Source organism: Aotus nancymaae, unplaced genomic scaffold (genome assembly GCF_030222135.1).
Source record: "Aotus nancymaae isolate 86718 unplaced genomic scaffold, 86718_ANA_hifiasm-v0.15.2.pri h1tg000025l, whole genome shotgun sequence".
NCBI classification, from domain to species: domain Eukaryota; kingdom Metazoa; phylum Chordata; class Mammalia; order Primates; family Aotidae; genus Aotus; species Aotus nancymaae.
In genome coordinates, this window is record NW_026988438.1 from 40,511,127 (window position 1) to 40,531,287 (window position 20,161).

Sequence of the window (20,161 nt, forward strand, 5' to 3'; positions counted from 1 at the left end):
GGAGTTCATACCTACACAGATTCTGCAGTCAGCACGTGGTTTATTAAACTACAGCATTAAAGTAATCTTCAAAACACAGAAAAGAAAACTGTTTTCTATTTTTGTTCTGCACTGAGCAAAAGACAGGCAGAAGTAAATGAGAATTTCCACAGGCACCCTTGCAAACCTCACAGCCAATTGTATTAGCCTTATTCATTGGATTTGAAAGCCTTGAAGGAAAGATGTTGAAATTCGGTTGCAGAAAGGTCTGATTAGAGGCAATAGGGTTTAGAAAAAATACTGACCCTAGTTTTCATGAAAGAACAATAAGTACAAATGACATCTTGTCCTCCTAAAGTAGACTCACCCCCTTGAGATACCTTGTTTACCTCTTCCCAAACTCTAGAAGCAGTCATCAGTGCTCACAATACATGTATGCACACCCATGCACACCCACACACCTCAAATTTATTTTATTATTTAAGCCAATTCTTTTTGGCTGGAATCTTTCATCCAAAGTGCTAAGCAGTTGCCTTCCCGGCCTTTACCTAGATAGCTAAAAAATTGGCATGACTTTATTTAGGTCCACATTTTAAAGCTCAGGCTCAGGTTTAAACCATATATGTGTGTGTGTGTGTGTATCTGTGTGTATGTAATACAATGTGCTCTGTTAATTTATTTCCTCATTCTCTGCAGGCACATGTGTATCACTTAGTGTCAACAGTCTAACAAGCAAGTAAAGAAGGCTTGAGAGTCAAAAATTTATCCTAAGTTCTTTTTTGAAGAAGGATTGTAGATAAAAACAAGCCATCAATAAAGAGTTGCCGTTCACTTTTGTCATTTCTATAATAGTCCTTAGGCTAAAGCAAAACTTTACAAATTGAAGCTCATTTTTGCCATCTGCTGGCAAATTTGTGAAATACAAGTGGTCTACATCAAACATTGGGTGATATATACCACATATATTTGGCTGAAACTGGTGCTTGTTTGACACCTCCCCAATCCTACTAAAATGTTAATATTTACCAATTTGGTCAGATTCTTACCTTAACATTTTTAAGGCAGAGATTAAATAAAATAAACTATCAATTTCTACAATTTCCTTCTTCATCAGTTTTGGTTATGGACAGAAAAAGTGAGGATCTTTTGTGATTGAAAGCATAAGTTATGGGATAAGTCATGCCTGGGTGAGATTCCTTTATCGATAAATAGCTGGATATTTTGGAGAAGTCATTCATTCATTCACTCAAGAAATATGTTTTAGGCCCTGGATATATGACTGTTAGCAATACAGATAAGATTGCTACCATCATGAGGCTGACATATTTATTTAGAATCCAGGCTCCTCATTTGTAAATATATGCAATTATTGTAATAAATTCATAAAGATTATCTGCCAGTGATTTGCCTAGGGTACTTGGTATAGCACCTGGCAGGTTTGTAATAAAGTTTACCCATGATAATGTTGGTCATTATGATGTTGACCCTCATCACTCATTCCACCAATTTGATAAAACCAGTCATATAAGCATGATTAAATCCTTCCTGTCAGTATGAGTATTACTCTTTATCCAGGGTGGGCATTCCTAGGGACTTATATATACCTGACATATGACAGAAGAAGCTTCTGAGGCAAAGAACAAAGTATATGAGACCAGATGTACTGCATACATTGGACTGACATTGTGGAAGTTCCAGAGTCTAGACAGGAGGTCTTGTGTGTTTCCTGCTCTATCTTGGATATCTGCATAGCTGCCAGGAAAGCAAGCTTACTCTAGCCTGCTGGAACACAAGACACATGGGGCCACATATGAGGACAGATGCACAAGTGAACCCAACCGAGTCCTACCCAAATTTGTCCCCATAAAGCTATGAGAAAAATTAAGAGTTTTATTTAAAGTCGCTGAATTTGAAGATAGTTTGTTATATACCAAAAGCTAACTGATACAATGACTTTTTTTTCATGGAATACTCTTTATAGGAAAAAATTTTTATTCAAACTATTACACATAGTCAAAAATTCCTGTCTGATTCCATTTCTTCATGTAATCCTACTGTAATAATTTTAGCTTTTTGAAAAATGAAAGAAATTTGCCTAACATCACACATCTAGTAAGTGGCAGAGCCAGGATCTGAACTCAAGCAATGTGACATTAGAATCTAGGGTTAGGCTCTTCACTTTATATTATGCTGGTGCAAAACAAGTGTGGTTTTTCCCACTAAGAATAATGGCAAAAACTACAATTACTTTTGCACCAACCAACACTATTAAACCAACTAAAACTATAGGATTTCCTGTAGCAACTGTAATCTTCTGATTACGTTTCTGATTTTTTTCAGTATAAAACATGAAAATAATATATACAAATTCACAGAAGTAAAAGAAAAGCATCAACTCACACTAGAGAGATGACTAACATTAATACGTGGTATAGACATGTGTGGCTTAATGACAAGGATACATTCTGAGAAATGCATCATGAGGCAGTTTCATCAATAGCATGAACATCACAGGGTATACTTACATAAATCCAAATGCCATATCTTACTATACACTTACATTATATGGTGTGCTATGCTAATCTCCTTCTTTATCAGTTTTGATCATATACAAAGAAAAAGTGAAGATCTTTAGTAATTGAAAGCATAAGTTATGGCATAAGTCATGCCTAGGTTAGATTTCTTGATTGATAAATGGCTTATTGCTATTTAGCTGATTGAAATAGCCTGTAGCCTATTGCTCTTAGTCTACAATCCTGGACAGCGTGTTACTGTACTAAACACTGTAGGAAACTGTAACATGGTGACAAGTATTTGTGCATCTAAATATATCTAAACATAGAAAAGATACAGCAAAAATATATGGTATTATAAACTTACAGGGCTACCATCATATAGGCCAGTTGATGTTGAACAAGCCACAATTATGGGGCATATGACTGTATTCGCGCATCTAGATTTTTTCTAAGCATGTAAGTGTGCATGTGTCCTATAAAAATCAGAGCATATTGTACATATCACTTTGTATCCACCATCACTGATTTCACCAAATCACCAATTTTTACACATTTATATTGCTCCAGAGATTATCTGATTGTGAGGAATAGAAACACACTAATATAATAATAAGGTGTATGTGTGTGCATGCCAGAGGTGGCAAGGTCAATGATAAAATAATAGTTGTACAGGGGATTTTCTCTCTCTCCTCCTCTGAGGCCTTTTGTTGTGGGGTCAAAATTATTTCTAACCTTCCTTCTCCTCCTTGTAGAATGAAGATCTCAGCACATTGTCATTGACTTGACAGAGCTTTTCATGAGGTGGGGACCACCATTGCCTTTCTGCGGAACATGGACAAATTTTAGAGAAAAATAAAATGATTTAGCTCAACTACAGGTCCTTGGACAAATAAACTTTGTACATGTCTATGGGGTAGTGTAGGTAGGAGAAACTCACGGGCTTACTGTTTTCTTCCCTGTGTCAAAGGTGGAACAGGTTAATTTGTAAAGTAACTCCATTATGGTGAACACCGGCATGCAGGCAGAATCACCTTGTACTCTCCCAAATCATGCAGAGTATGGATAGCAGCTAGCAATCAAGCCAGAATTTTAAAAACTGAAAATTAGAAAATTAGTTTCAAAATTAAACAAGCAAACTTCTAACTGCAACTGGACTCTCATAGGATTACAAAATTACTCCATGGTGCACTACATTTAGTAGCTGTGAAAGATTATTACTTGGGTATTTGATTTCAGATAATGTTTTCATTTTGTTAAATTGTCAAAAATGTCAGCTTGTCTTTTAATAAATTCTTTTTTGGCCAAATTGTTTTCATTCAAATCACTTGCAGCTGGTCTAGATCCATCTTGAGTGTAAGGCATAGTCACCTGGAGAGATTCTGATTGAATTGGTCTGGGATGTCATCTGGGCATCAGGAGTTCTTAAAGCTCCTCACCTTAAGTGACTTCATGGTTTAGCCAAGTTTGAGCACACTGAACAAAAGGGTCCTGCACAGGGCTATTAAAGGACTTTGCAACAAAATCAAGGTAAAGGCCATTATGTTTCCCATGTATGGACTTAAAATGTCTAATATTAGATTTTGGGGGCAGTTTCATACAACTATCATCTTATGCTGAGTTTGCAGTCATTTAAGGAATATTAAAGAAAATACTTTTTATTTGTCTTAGTTGATCCTCCTATCATCTCTCTAAGGTAGTATTATTTTTCCTATTTTACAAGTCAGAAATCAGGTTTAGAGAGGTTAGAGGCATTTTGCAGTATCTAAGAGAGAAGGGAATATGTCAGTACTCACATCACTGCTATACATTTCTCTTGCACTTACCCAGCGTAACCCATTTCCACTTAGGCTGTGAGTTCTTTATCACTTATTTATTAACTTATTATCAGGTTATTCATTCAGGATGCATTGATTGGGTTTTTCTTAGTTTTGGGTTTGTTTCTTTGGAGGAGGGATGAGACATGGGGGCCACTACAGTGAACAATACAGATATTATGGTACACACTTTAGTGACTGTAGGAATCTATTGATGGAACAGGCAAGCAAATGGGCTAATATAAAATTAACATAAAAACGAACATAGATGGTTAACTACCTAATCCTTATATATAGAGAGGAATAGGGTGGTTGAAAACTCTTTGAGAAGGAACAGAATGTAAAATCTAAGCTAAAAATTCATAGATGAGTAGAATTTACCCTTGTGAAAAATACTGTTATATTTCCTGGTAGAAGGAACAGCTTAAGACTAAAGAAAGACCTGAGAGTGGATCAAGGAGCATGATAACATTAGAGTGGGGAGTGTGACGAATGAAGCTGAAGAGAGAAGCTGTGGGCTGATCACAAAATGGCCTTGTAACTTATAAACCATTTTCAGGAGTTTGTGTTATCCTAGAGGGACGCAACATGATCACATGTGTTTTAGGGAAGCTCTGGCTGCCCCAGAGTGTCCTCCCAACCATTAAGCTAGGCTTCCACAGGCAGAGTGTCTTGAAGTTTTGGCAGCAGGGGAAGAGGATAGTGTCCAAATACTATATTTACACCTAAGGCAATACAGGCCTTCAGACTGATGTGATATTTGGGGATACAAAAGAGGATCCAAGGCTGACACCTTGGCTGTGATGTGATTCCCTGATTCAGCAATTGCATAATGAGGAGAAAAGCGGAACAGGAGAGAAATAGTGGGCCCGTTTTCAGACATGTTACATTTGAATTGTCTGAGCTGTTGCTTAGGATTTCGTGTACTGAATAAAATATACTCCATAAATATTTTGAATCTTTATTGTACAGTCCAAGTTTGTAAAATTGTATTAAACAACCTTACCACTGGAAATTATCAAACTGAGAACCCCCCTTTTTAAGCTACCTAGTAAATCCAGTAAGCTTCGGTGGGAAAACACACACTTGCCAGCCCTCAAAAGAGCAGTTGATTGGCTTCGCGCATGTTCAATATATACTTGAGGCTCGAAACTCCTCTTCGAAGCGCGGAAAAGCTGTTTCCCTCTGCTGGCCAGACTGCGTAATGCAGCGTCAAGAGGGGAAATTCCTAGGGGCGTGGTAGTTGGTGACGTAAAAGAGCGTCGGGGACAGGCGATTGCGATTGCGTCAACGGTGCGCGCCGTGGGAACCCTGACAAGCAGCATGGCTGCGGGTTGTTCAGAGGCGCCGCGGCAAAAGGCGACTTCTGATGGGTCTCTGGTAGGGCAGGCTGGCGTCCTACCTTGCCTAGAGTTGCCGACTTATGCCACTGCTTGTGCGCTGGTGAACAGTCGCTACTCATGCCTGGTGGCCGGGCCGCACCGAAGGCACATCGCTCTGTCGCCCCGCTACCTTAACAGGAAACGCACTGGCATTCGAGAGCAGCTGGATGCGGAGCTCCTGCGCTATTCTGAGAGGTACCGATCTCTTTGCCTGTTCCTTCTTTTGTGCACGGGAAGTACCAGCAGGTGGATGTGCGCATGACATAGCAGAAAAGGGGGAAATGGTAAAGGTCGCACTGCCCCCCAGAGCTTAGCCCCGTGGAATTCTAGAGTCGCGATCAGTCCCTCAAGTCCAGTACCGCTCTGGTAAAGATCTATACAGGGTCCCTTTCATAGATAGGGAAGAAAACTTAAAGGTGAAGTTCAGGTGTGGGCAGAGGAAGTGGAGATTATCCCTCCAGATCCCTGATGGTGGAGTTAGGAACAGAGCAGGGGTCTGGAGACCTAGTAGGTCCCGTTCTGTATGGCATTCAACGTTTCATTTATCCCCTTCCGGATGATGTTTTCTCATTTGACAATAAAAATTTGGTTTGCAGTGCTTAAGTAGATTCTCATTCCATAGAAGATTGCACATGAAGCATTAATACAACTGTTCTACTTGTAAAACATGAAGCACGTTTTTGTAGGATTTTGCTCTAGTAATTTCCCCAGGTTGTCTTGGATCTGATCTGGGGATGATGAAAATGCCATTAGTTTAGTGTTTGTTGTTGTTTTTTTTTTGTTGTTGTTAATACGATTTATGCAATCGAACTAGTAAGCCTGTTGCTTTTGGGAGAGAAAAACCCAAAACGTATTCATTTATATTACAGTATTCAAAAACAACTTGAAAACTCAGAAATGCAGACGTATGTGTGTGGAGGGGGTGCGGGCATGTGCTTTAGTATTCCTCTGGACTAAACTTTGGTTCAAAAGGGAGGGTTCTAAAACTAGAGTGAATGGATTTCCTAGGAATTCATGATTGCCCTTCAGGAATTCCCATGTGAAGTTCCTTGGGCACTGGTATCCAAAGCTTTTACCACTTTCTTAAGGGATCCTGGACCTACACACACAGGTTAATAATCAAGCATGTCTAGAATATACAGCTTCTGCCAAGCACCAACACACAGTTCTTGTACGTTTATATTATATACCGAGAACTTGAGGTATAAAGACAAACGAAAAATAAAATCCTTGTCTCAAGGAGCTGTAAGCTGTAGTAGAGATACAGATTCAAGCCAATAAATAGTGAAGTGTTAAAATTTGACAGAAATCTAATAAGATAAGGAGTGTTGAATTTGGACCTTGGGACCTTTGAGAACAACTTGATGGAAAAGGATAATTTCACATGATTGTATTCCAGGCAAAGAGAGTGGCATAAACAAACGGATACTGGATGTGAACTGGTATGCTTTGCCTAGAGAGCTGTATCTATTATATAAGTAGAATAAGGTTTATGTCAGGGGAAAGGCATTGGAAGTCACTGGAGAGAAGGGCAGAGGGTCAAAAATGACTCAGAGAGGATGGCCATTTTGCTTTTCCCTTCCTGCCATTGCCAGTTTTTGGTTTTTGGGGGTGAAAGGTGGGGTTGTTTTTCCTTTTGTGTTTCTGTTTTCTTAGGCAGGGTTAGTGCTTCATCCTCTCAATACCCTTTAACTCTGAGACTTCACACACTTTTGAGAAAGTAGCACATGTTTGCAATCCTGGCATATCAGATTTGCACTTTAAGAAACAGCACTTAGTAGCCTTAATGGTTAGCTACCAAATAGGGTGAGAAAGTGGACAAGGAGACGAATTAAGATAATGTTATAATTGTCTAAGAGAAAATGATTAGAGGGGATGGTTTTGAGAGATATAAGAATATACAAAGTGGTCATAACATCTGGAAACACAAGCAACTATTTTGTTTTCTGTCACCAGTATTGCCTGCACTTGACAGGCTAGGGGAAAGTCACCCAGAGTGGCTCTGAACAGATCTGGACACCATTCCTTCCACATTACTTGGGTATGCTGAAGACTCCTGTTTATTCAGGTGCAAATCAGGCACCACGCTTTGAACTATGCTTTGCTAATAAGGGACAAAACATTGAATATATATTACTGAAGAACTAAAATGAGGCTACCACCTTGCCCTGATACCCATTTAGGATGGCATCTGAAAAACAAAAGTGAAAGAGGAAAAAATTTATAGTGTTGGGTGCCTGTGTTCACATATCTGATGACTTTTAATAAAATCTCCCTTGAATTTATATATTGCTGAATTCCTGATAATTTTAAAATATATTAAAACTATGCAAAGATGACTTTGTGTTTATGTTTTTTAAGAGTTAAATTATGTGCCTAGCTGTTTGTAAACAGATTTGTCCCTTTATTCCAAAGTCAGAGCTATTAATATTTCCTCATTGTACAGGACAGTCCTGTACATGGCAGACTCTTTGCTTCCCTGGCTTCTGCAAAGATTATGATAACCATGAATAGTATCAAAATTTTCCAAATGCCTCCCCTCCACCACACCCCACAGGGGACCACAGTCCTCCTTCCACTTGAGAATCACTCTCTGATAGTTGAGAGATTTGATTAGGGGAAATAAAGTCTTAATTTTTGTTTTCCTGTCTAGTGTGACAGTTACTTTTTCTTCCTATTCTCTAACTCTATTTTCTGTGTCCCTAACATTGTCTTAGTGATAGGATGGTTCCATCTTAGGAATACCACATGCAGAACTTAAAACCTCAGAAGATTGCTTTCCCAAGTAATTCTCTCAGTTAGGATTTTCCTAATTTGGTAGTTCTTAAAGTTTATTTTCTGTGGCTTCTGGCTGTTTTACTAAATAATATCTATTAGGGATAAATTATTTCCCTTATTTTATGTAAATTGTATTAGAAGTTTAATTGAGTTTAACAAAAAATCTGCCATCAAAGGCCTTAGAGTCGTGTGAAATTCAAACGTAACTACAGATAGGTTCAATACAATTAGGTTAAGAACAGTGAAAAAGTTGTCCTATAGGAGTAGAGGAGTGATTTCAACTTTGCCTAGGGGAGTCAGGGAAGTTTTCTCTAACAAGTAGTGGTATGGTAATGAAGCCACCAGGTTTTGTTTATTTGTTTGTTTTGTTGTTTTTTATTCATTTGTTTGAGATGGAGTCTCCCTCTAATGTCCAGGCTGCAGGGCAGTGGCGAGATCTCTACTCACTGCACCCTCTGCCTCCCACCACTAAGTCTTTCTCCTTAATAGTTATCCCTTAATCCTGACTATTAAATTTGTAGACTAAAATGTTAGTTCATAAATAATGTAGTTGTATTAACATTTGCTTTTATTAGCAACAGTTGAAGCCTGGGATTTTCCCTATTAAGTCATTGATTTTAACATTCAGGGGCTTTGACTTTAACTGTAATGCTTCCCTTGCTATATGCTGTTAAGTACTGAAATTCAGTAATGGTTTATAATATTAAAATTGCCTCTTACTCAGTCATGCTCACAAAATACACGTTTTTCTTGCTAAGTCCCATTCTTTCTATCCTAGCATGACTTGAAGAATTCAAATAGGATAGAAAGAATGACTTAGCAAGAGAAGAAGCATTGATTTACTGCTCATGCATTAATTGGACATTTTGTTTCTGAGTATCTTGAATCATCATTTTAACTTAGCCAACACATCAGAATCCATTTGTGAATGGGACTAATAAAGTTATTACAGACTAATCATATACTATTGTTTTTGACATGGGTGGTGTACTTAGAAGATGTATAAGTTTTGGACTCTTAGCATAATAAGTATGAAAATGACCTGGTTTGAAAGAGTGCAGTGGTGCGCACCTATAATCTGAGCACTTTGGGAGGCTGAGGCAGGAGGATCACTTGAGCCCAGGAGATTGAAGCTGCAGTGAGCCTTTTTCATGTCACTGCACCCTAGCCTGGGCAACAGAGCAAGACCCTGTCTCCAAAAAAACACAAATAAATAAAAGAGGATAAAAGATACTATTATCAACTTTTTCTTCTTACAGCCTTTTAGGTGTCCCTATTGCATATGATAACATCAAAGTTGTGGGAGAACTGGGAGATATTTATGATGATCAAGGACACATTCATCTTAACATCGAAGCCGATTTTGTTATTTTTTCCCCTGAACCAGGACAAAAGCTTATGGTATGTTTATCATTTTTTCTAGCTTTCTTTTTATAATTAGATAATTATGCAGCTTGGAACATTTTAAGAGATGGAATATACCTTTCGACTCAAATTCCTATTGTGAGTAAATAAATACTATTTTTAAGGAAAAATTAATTTGTATCATTCAAACCTAGGTAAGTTTTTAAACACTCTCCTAAAACACATGCATGCACAGAATATATGTACCATACACTTTATTCTTTTCATAGTAGTAGAGTGATTTTAAGGGAAAAAAATCAATTATTATTATTTCAAAAGTTCTCAATTCTAGACAAATACCATTTCTTTATAAAGGATTCAAAGAATATAGCAGTATATGAAACAGAAATTCAAATGGACTAGGCAGTAATGAAAATGTATGAATGTTAGAGGACAGGGCAGCCAGTCTGTGCCTTGGAAGTGGAACCTCTGTGGGAAAGGTCTTCCAGTTTTTCATAAACTGGAAATGCAGATATTGATATGAAATCTGCTGAGATATATCCTTTTTTACTCTTTACTTTTCCCTCTCTTCCTCCAGTAGTTCTGTTTGTATGTGTGTATTCACATGTTCATATGTATATTTGTGTGTATGTTCTTTTCTTTAGTTGATAAATTTGTATAGGAATTGTTTAATCTAATAGATCAGAACTGTTAACTAACCCTTGATGCTGTTAATAAAAATATAGATCAGTTTAACCATGACAAAACCCACAAAGGACTTCTAATTTTTTTCATTTTTCAATATCAAATTAATATAAATAGTATCCTTTGCCTATTAAACTGGAATCTTATAACTGGACTACTAAAGTTGACAGGTTTGTATTTGGAAATTAACAAACTTAACTTTCATCTGCTTTGTGTAAATTATATTTTAAATATAAACATGTAGGCCAGGCACAGCACACCTATAGTCACAGCATTTTGGGAAGCTGAGGCAGGAAGATCACTTGAGACCAGGAGGTCAAGACCAACCTGGGCAACATAGTAAGACCTCGTCTCTACACAAAATAAAAAATTAGCCAGATGGTGGCATGCATCTGTAGTCCCAGCTACTCAGGAGACCGGGGTAGGAGGATCGCTTGCGCCCAGGAGTTCAAGGCTACAGTGCGCTATCATTGTGCCAGTGCATTCCAGGCTGGGCAACAGTGGGACCCTGTTGCTAAAAATACACATACACAAACACACACACACACGGAAATAACACATGTGCATGTACATGGAGATAACAGATTGTATAGAAAGTATGAAATGAAAAGTGTTCCTTTTATTCTACCTACTACATGATCCAGTCCTCAAATATTTTCGACTACCCAGTTTTCCTTTAAATATTATTGATAATATTTGGCCAGATAAAATTTACATATTATAAAATGTACAGATCATATTGTTCAGTTCAGTGAATTTTATCAGGTCCATATACCATTCTATCTCATTAGAAAGGACCTTCATGCCCTTTCCTGGCCCAATTCCCTCTTTTTATTCCAGATGTAATTACTCTTATGCTTTTATTGTAAGTCAGTTTTGCTTATTCTATAATTCCATGTTAATGGAATTATTCATTATACACTCTTGAAATCTGCCTTTTGATCAGCACATTTTTGAGTTTCATCCATGCTGTTGTGTGTATTGCTGGTTTGTTCCTTTTTATTGCTCATGGTATTCAATTATATGATTATATCACAATGTGATTATCTGTCTTCAATGATGGATTGATTCTAGGCTAGGGCTTTTATGAACAAAGCTATTGAAAACATATATTTTCAGATATGTGTGCATATACATAAGTGAAAACATACATTTTTATTTTTCTTAAGTAAATAACTAGAAGTAGAAGAGCTAGGTCACAGGGTGTTTATATAAAAACATTGTCAGACTAATTTCCCATTCAACACTTCCATTCACTGTTTCCTTATTAACATTTGCTGTTGCCTCTTAATTTTACTGATAGGCATATAGTGGTATCTCATTATGGTTTTCATTTGCATTTCCATTTCCCTCATGAGCAGGTTTTCACATATTTCAATAAGAAGGGCCTGTTCAAGTATTTTGCCCATTTTTAATAAGGTTTTTGTATTTTTATTATTGAGTCGTAGCAGTTCCTTTTCGTCTTAAAACAAATTCTTTTCAGATAAATATTTTGAATATTTTCTTTCAGTCTGTGACTTGTCTGTTAAGTTTTAATGATATTATTTGATAAACAGGTACTTTTAATTTTGATGAGGTCCAATTTATCATTTTGTATTTTTATGACTATTGCTTTCTGGATCCTATCAAAGAAATTTGTCCACCTAAAGGTTATGCAGATATTCTTCTGTCAACTTCTACAAGCTTTTAGTTTTAGCTTTTCCATTTAGGTCTGTGATGATTCTCAAATAATTTTTGTGTGTAGTGTAAGGTAGGCCTTGAGATTCACTCTCTTCTTCTTGTAGCTTTCCCATGGTTGTAGATTCATATATTAAAAAGGCTTTTCTTTCATTTATTTTCTAAAATTGATATATTTTTAACAGCAGTTTTAGGTTTACAGAAAAATGGAATGGAAAGTATAGAGTTCCCATATAACCACCCCTTCCCCAAATATGCATTTTCCCCTATTATTAACATTATGTTGCATTATGGTGCATTTGTTACAATTTTTGTGCCAATATTGATAACATTATTATCAAGTAAAGTCTGTAGTTTACATTAGAGTTCAGTCTTTGTGTTCTACATTCTATGGGTTTCCACAAAAGTATCATGGCACTTATCTACCATTATAGGATCATACAGAATAGATTTTCTCTCCTAAAACTCCCCTGTGCTCTATCTACTCATTTCTCCCTCCTTCCCTCCATCCATCCTCTCTAATCCCTGGCAACCACTGATCTTTTTACTGTCTGCATAGTTTTGCCTTTTAAAAAAAGAATAATAGAGTATGTATCCTTTTCAAATTGATTTCTTTCACTTAGCAATATGCATTTAAGGTTCCTCCATGTCTTCTTATGTTAAGAACCTATTTATCTTTATTACTGAATAAACTTTTATTTTAAGGATGTACCAGTTTGTTTATCTAGACCATCTGGAAACTACCATTGGGAGCACTGAGACTTCTGATCATGACAAATAGGGAAGCTTTATTCTGTCACTTGTGTAAAAGGTTGCTAATTTTAAACAGCATTGTAGACAAGTCAGTATTATTTGCAGTTCTATAATTCAGAAAATGTGATTTTTTAATATTGCAAGGTCTCATGCATATGCTTTGTGTATATTGACCCTGAGAAGAAAAATGTTTTATTCAAAGTCTCATCTTAAAATCATATAGCACATACTTTTATTTTAGCTTTAAAGCTTCTAATAATACTTTTGTGATTTAGCCAAAAATAGCCATAGTCAATGTTTACATGTAAAGGATAAACTGTCTTCTAATGGAATGCTTGCATCATGCTAAATTAAATAATTAAATAATGCATTTTTAAGGTTTGAAATTTGGTGTCTTTATGGAAACATAACATGGATCCCAGTTATAAAACACATATGAGATCTTTTTATAGGCTATATGAGAGTATTTTCTGCTTGGTTTCAATGTAGCTAAAGAGTAATAATCTCCTTCCTAAGGAATCCTGCAGTGGGGAGATTAGGTGGTTTTTTTTCTTGGATCCCCATCCAAGAAAGGGGATGGGGGCAGGTTAGTTAAATCAGTTAGACAATTATGTGCACAGTTAGACAGTAATTAATTTTTTAGACAGTAATTAATTAGACAGTAATTAATTAATTTGCAATTACTTAAGTTGAGCTTTCTCAAAACCCGATGGTATTCTAAAGTGATGTTTTGACATGACGTGTTAAGTTTTAATTGAGGTAAACCTTTTCCATAGTAGACCATTAATTTGATGTTTGCTCTTTGAAGATTATTTGAAGTTTGTAGACTCTGGTTCACCTTTTAACTTTGTGGATCTGTTCTTTATGTTATGCTGTTTCTTCCTTCTTCTTCCCAGGGTATAGTTAATAAAGTGTCTTCTAGCCACATTGGCTGTTTAGTACATGGCTGTTTCAATGCCTCCATTCCTAAACCTGAGCAGTTGTCAGCTGAGCAGTGGCAAACCATGCAGATAAACATGGGTGATGAACTGGAATTTGAAGTATTTCGTTTAGACTCAGATACTGCTGGAGTATTCTGCATTCGGGGAAAACTAAATATTGCAAGGTTAGTTTATCATTACATAATTACCATTAGGTACTTAGTAATTTCCATTTAATTCTGAATTTAGAGAACATAACCCCTCTTTAAAAATACCTGTTTATAGGAATAGTCATGGTTTCAAACCATAAAGTCAATATAAACAGTATGTTTAAGTAATCTGTAACAGTGCATCAAATAAATATTCTAAAACTCTGTCTAGCTAGCTGGTCTGTATTTTAATATTTAATAGCCCAGTTTTGCTGAGTGTTTTCTATTTTGTTGTTAACTCTTTTTTTAATTCTGTCTCTAAACTTGAAGCTATTGGCTTGCTTTGTTTTTACACACAAAAGAGTGTTGATTATTGTCATCTGTGTTAGATATTTTAATTTCTGTATTCTGCATTGAAATTATTATAAGAAACTCTGATCTTGAACTTGGTTCCGTGGGAGTCAAGTTTAAAGGAAGAAGAAGAGAGATAACTCTTAGAATGCTGCTTTTGCTAATAATTTTTTCTAGATTTTGCCTTTAAATTACAAGCGTGTGGGTTGAAGTTCTGGAACAGCTGTACAATTTCTTTGATGACAAAAATATAGTATATATGCATAATACAGTAGCCTCACTATTAAGCATTGAAATGTGACTGACTAGTGTGACTGAGGAACTGAATTGCTAAAGTTATGTCATTGGTATTGCTTAGGTACATATGCCTCGTGCTACCGTGTAAGACTGAAGTTCTGGAGGGAGAACTACTTCATTGATCCATGTTTTATTTTAGTAATATAAAATAATTCACAATGTTTAAGTAACACTGTCTTAGTATCAGCTGAGTAAACAATAGACTACTGTTTGAAAGAGGATTAAAATAGACTGGAAACTCCATTGCTTTGGTACATACAGGAGCATATTTTCTATGAGATGTCAGTGGTTTGGTTAATAAGCCTAAGTATTGTGATGTTTAATGTTCAGTGATCAGATTCTTCTGAAACAACGCAAAACTTGGAAGACATGTTTTGACAAGATTTTTATGTCATTTTTATGTGTGGAAAGGGTCTGGGAGAAGTTCTTCATAAAGAAAGATTTTAACATTTAATGTTAAATTTAACATTTTTCAATTTAACATTCAGCAGCCCGTATATATTTTAGTGGGTTGAAGGATAACAGGATAGAATATTTGGAATTTATGCCTTGGTTATGTATCTTGTACTGCTGTCATTATTTAGAAAATCTTAGCCTGTTAGAATATATTGATCTCATTTTCTTATTTAAATGTTTTTTGCTTATTGCTCTGTTAAATTTTTTTAACTGTTAATTTATAGTTTACAATTCAAGCACTCTGAAGTTTCTGAAGAAATTATAGAAAATGGCACCGAGGAAGCTGCTGAAAAACCTACTAAGAAGAAAAAGAAAAAGAAGAAAGACCCAGAGACATGTGAAGTGGACAGTGGTACCGCCAAGATAGCAGATTTTGCAGATGACACTCCAGTGGAAGAGTCAGCCCTGCAGAATACTAATAATGTGAATGACCTCTGGGAGGAGGAGCCAAAGAAAAAGAAGAAGAAGAAGAAAAAGCACCAGGAAGATCAGGACCAGGACCGTAGTTTCCAAGGCAGTGACTCCAGTGGTTACCAAAGTGACCATAAAAAGAAAAAAAAGAAAAGAAAACACAGTGAAGAGGCTGAATTTACCCCACCTTTGAAATGCTCACCAAAAAAAAAAAAGGAAAAGTAATTTTCTTTAGTGTATTTTAAATATGATTCAGTTTTTCAAAGAGAGATATACATACAATTGATGAATAAATGTTTTGAGTGATTGAGTGATATGAAATGCTTAAGCATACCAGTAGTTTACAAAAGAGAAAATAAGTTGGAGGCAGCTTGATGTGCTTAAAATGATAAAACTGACTGTACATTAATTTGGGGAAGACCAGTATTGTTAAAGTGCCATTTTATACAAAATAAAAAGCTGCTCTTACTGTCGACTCTCATATTCTTCCAGGTTCTGCACTCTACATAAAATTATTTCTACAGTATCTACAGTCTCAAGACTAGCAAGAGGACTTTGTAATACAATATTATATTACTAAAGAATGAGTTAGAGTTTTTATTTGATTGTGTGTGTGTGTAATAGGTTTCACCTTATTACATGCTGTTTTATATTGCTTTTTTTAAAACTCAGGACATTAACTAGTTTTAGGTTTTCCTTCATCATGGCTTCTACAGTATTTCTATTGTTTAACATAAAACGGTTTGCCAAAGAAGTTTCTGAAGTCTTCACAGCTCTTAAAATCCATGCCAGTACTGACTGCCTGGTGGTAAATGCTATTCATTATTCTTTTCTTCCAGGTGCATGTGTGTCCTTGTTTTCTTTTTTAAATCTGAGAGGTTGATGGAAAGGACTGTCTTCTTGTACTTGTTCATTTGTGCCTCAGCCATTCTAATTTTGTTGTGTGTTGGAGCAGAATCTAATGAAGACAGGATAAATGTAATTCTGACTAGTGGGAAATTTCAAATTACTTTATATATATGTGTGTGTGTGTGTGTGTGTGTGTGTGTATATATGTTAAGTTCTGAGATACTTGTATAGAACGTGCAGGTTTGTTCCATAGGCATATGTGCCATAGTGGTTTGCTGCAGCCATCAACCCATCATCTACCTTAGATATTTCTCCTAATGCGATCCCTCCCCTATCCCCCAACCCCTGACAGGCTCCGGTGCATGATGTTTCCCCTCCCTGTGTCCATGTTTTCTCATTGTTCAACTCCCACTTACAAGTGAGAATATATAGTGTTCGGTTTTCTGTTCTTGTGTTAGTTTGCTGAGAATGGTGGCTTCTAGCTTAATCCATGTCCCTGCAAAGGACATGAACTCATCCCTTTTTATGGCTGCATAGTATTCCATGGTGGATATGTGCCACATTTTATTTATCCAGTCTATCATTGATGGGCATTTGAGTTGATTCCAAGTCTTTGCTATTGTTAACAGTGCTGCAGTAAACATATGTCTGCATGTGTCTTTTTAACAGAATGATTTATAATTTTTTTGGTATATACCCAGTAATGGGATTGCTGGGTCAAATGGTATTTTTATTTCTAGATCCTTGAGGAATCACCACATTGTCTTCCACAATGGTTGAACGAATTTACACTCCCACCAACAATGGTTCCTATTTTTCCACATCCTCTCCAGCATCTTGTTTCCTGACTTTTTAATGATCACCATTCTAACTGGCATGAAATGATATCTTATTGTGGTTTTGATTTGCATTTCTCTAATGACCAGTGATGATGAGCTTTTTTTCATATGTTTGTTGGCCGCATAAATATCTTCTTTTGAGAAGTGTCTTTTCATATCCTTCGCCCACTTTTTAATGGGGTTGTTTGTTTTTTTCTTGTAAATTTGTTTAAGTTTGTTATAGATTCTGGGTATTAGCCCTTTGTCAGATGGATAGATTGCAAAAGTTTTCTCCATTTGTAGGTTGCCTGTTCATTCTGATGATAGTTTCTTTTGCTGTGGAGAAGCTGTTCAGTTTAATTAGGTCGCATTTGTTGGCTGTTAGATATTGTGCTGAAGAGAAAACAGTTGTTCTGTTCACTGCTTTCATTGAGAAAACATGGAATGTCTCTTGACTAACTGACAAAGAGTAATGAAATGACAAGCTGGTTGAAGCTGATAATCAATGCATGACCATATTCATTCATTTTCTACACACTTGACCATCTACTTTCTACAACACATTCTTCCACAGCCCAGGGATATAATGGTAAACAAGATAGATGTAGTTCCTTCCCTTGTGGCATGTCATAAGAGAACAGTTGTGCATGTACACACAATAAGTAAGAAAATTAATAATTATGTTAAGTGATACGAAAAAAAGGGGAAAATTGTCCACTCAATGTTAGCCTGTGTATTTGCAAATAGATGAATGGTTGAACTCCCTCCCATGTCAGCATTTGTGTTGCCATTTATTTAGTACCAGACGTAGTGCTGGTCTCACAGTTTAATATTTGGTAATGAATGAATTCTGCTAGTGGCATATCTTAATCTGAATTTATAATGATAGGATATAGAATTGGCAGAGTGGCAGATGTTCACAGTTGTCAACAAGTAGATGTGGTAGACAATGGAAGGATGCAGGCCAATTACAGTTGAGATTCATGTGAGTATTGAGCCCTGGAAATGTAGCTCATCCAAATTGAGATGTGCTGCCAGTATAAAATACATACCAGATTTTGAAGATATACAAAGAAATGTAAGCTATCTCAGTTTTTATATTGGCAAAATCAGTATTATTTCATATAATGGGTTAAATAAAACAAGTTTAGCCTTCCTCAGTTTATTTTTCTACAAAAAGTTTAAAAATTGTACATAAAGCTTATATTAACTTTCTTTTGGTCAGTGCTATCTTAAAGGAAGTATGAGTTGAAAAAAGTTTGAAATAAGCTATATCATATTACCAGGATTTACGATAGTGGCATACCCAAAAAATGTTTAATAAATATTCCCTTCACATTTTAAAATTTGAGTGGACTGTCATGTTTGGCAATATGGAAATTTAATTTTTAGTGAAACAATTCTAAACTCCTTTGCCATAAACATCAGGAAAGATGTCAAATTTATACTATTCCTGGAGAAATGCATTGTGGCTTAGCAAAATAAGCAAGTTCACACATTACTTTTGCTTCAAATGATACTTCCGCCAGTTGTGTTTTGCAGCATGTTGAACTTGAAACTAGATTTGTTCCTATCTTTTTACAATATGAGTAGTTTCGAAAAGTGAGATCTGGCTATTTGTCTTTCCTAGAATATAGTTACTTTGTTGTTTTTTTGTTTGCTTTTCTGACCCAAAAAGACTGATGATGGTGTCTACCATATATTCTTCAAAACATTTGTCAGATGCTGCACTAACCTAGGCTTTATCTTTTCTATCTTGGGATTTGCTTATATAACCCCTCTAGCCTAGCCTAGATCCTTACCTTCTCTCCAATTCCTATCACTCACCTATTTCACTGGGTAAGACACCTCACTAGTCACCAGTGATACAGAGATGACTTAAGCAGTTTCTGCTCTTAAGGCCTTACCATTTTGTCTATAAGATACACAACTAAGTGTAAATGATAAGTACAAGTGACAATGAATGTTTAATGCTTTATGCTTAGTGGTAGTTGTTGGATTAGCAGCATTTTGACCCTTGGAGAAGGAAAACTGGCTGTGTCATTCCAGTTGGAGAACCTGACAGAGAACTAAGAAGTTATCTAATATAAAAGACCTCATGCACCACCTTGTACATAAACTTTTTCCAGACGAGACTAAATGTGCATGCTTCATAACCATAATTCTTATTTTTCTTTAATAAATATTTTTCTACTTGTAACACTCTGCATTATTGCAAACTGTTTACTTATTTGTAAAGCTTGTCTCTTGATCAAATTTGTCTTGACCAAATACGTTTCCTGAGGACTGGAATTATGCCTTAATTATATCTAAGTGTTTAACACTGAATCCTTTGTATAATGAAAGTATCAATAGATACTTTTGAATTGATAAATAAAAAGCACAGTTTCAAATGGAATCACTTTGCCTCTGACGTGATGTTATTAACGTTTTCATTTGTTTCAATAAATGCATTCTTTTTTTTTCTTTGCCTATACATAATGTGGTTTTCAAGTACTTTTATCACTTTAGTGTATCAGAGATAGAATACTTAGAAATGACAGAAATTTGATCCTTTAACTTGTTTTATATATTAACCACATGGGTCATCTTGCCTTTTTTCCCCAAAAAGTAGATGTTTTATGTTACAAAATCAGTATATTTTAAAAATTCAAATCATAAAAGTATATACAACCTCCCACTCTACCAGTCATGGATCTCTCCCTATTCCTCCCCACACCACACACACCCACTTGACAATTCTGCTTCCAGAAATAACCACTATTGTCAGTTCTATGTGCAGTTTTAGAGATTTTTAAGTAGTGAATTTTAAAATACCATAATTAAAGGCAAACATGGAATCAAACTACCTGTGCTTTTTGGGCCTACCTTCTTTTATTTGATAGTAAGTATCTGCCTGTGTGAATATACAGAGATCTTCCTATTTTTAATGTTTACAGAATTTCAGTGTACAATTGAAGTG

The 20,161-nt window shown here is 35.9% G+C and overlaps 1 protein-coding gene across 1 annotated transcript; it reads left to right on the forward strand.

Moving 5' to 3' along the window:
* Positions 1-5,596: 5,596 nt before the first annotated feature.
* On the forward strand, positions 5,597-19,595 carry POLR1F (RNA polymerase I subunit F). The gene is made up of 4 exons (XM_012437619.2): positions 5,597-5,886; positions 9,729-9,870; positions 13,845-14,053; positions 15,346-19,595. The coding sequence occupies exons 1-4, from the start codon at positions 5,633-5,635 to the stop codon at positions 15,755-15,757; spliced, it is 1,017 nt and encodes a 338-aa protein (XP_012293042.1). The 5' UTR covers positions 5,597-5,632; the 3' UTR covers positions 15,758-19,595.
* The last annotated feature ends 566 nt before the right edge of the window (positions 19,596-20,161 follow it).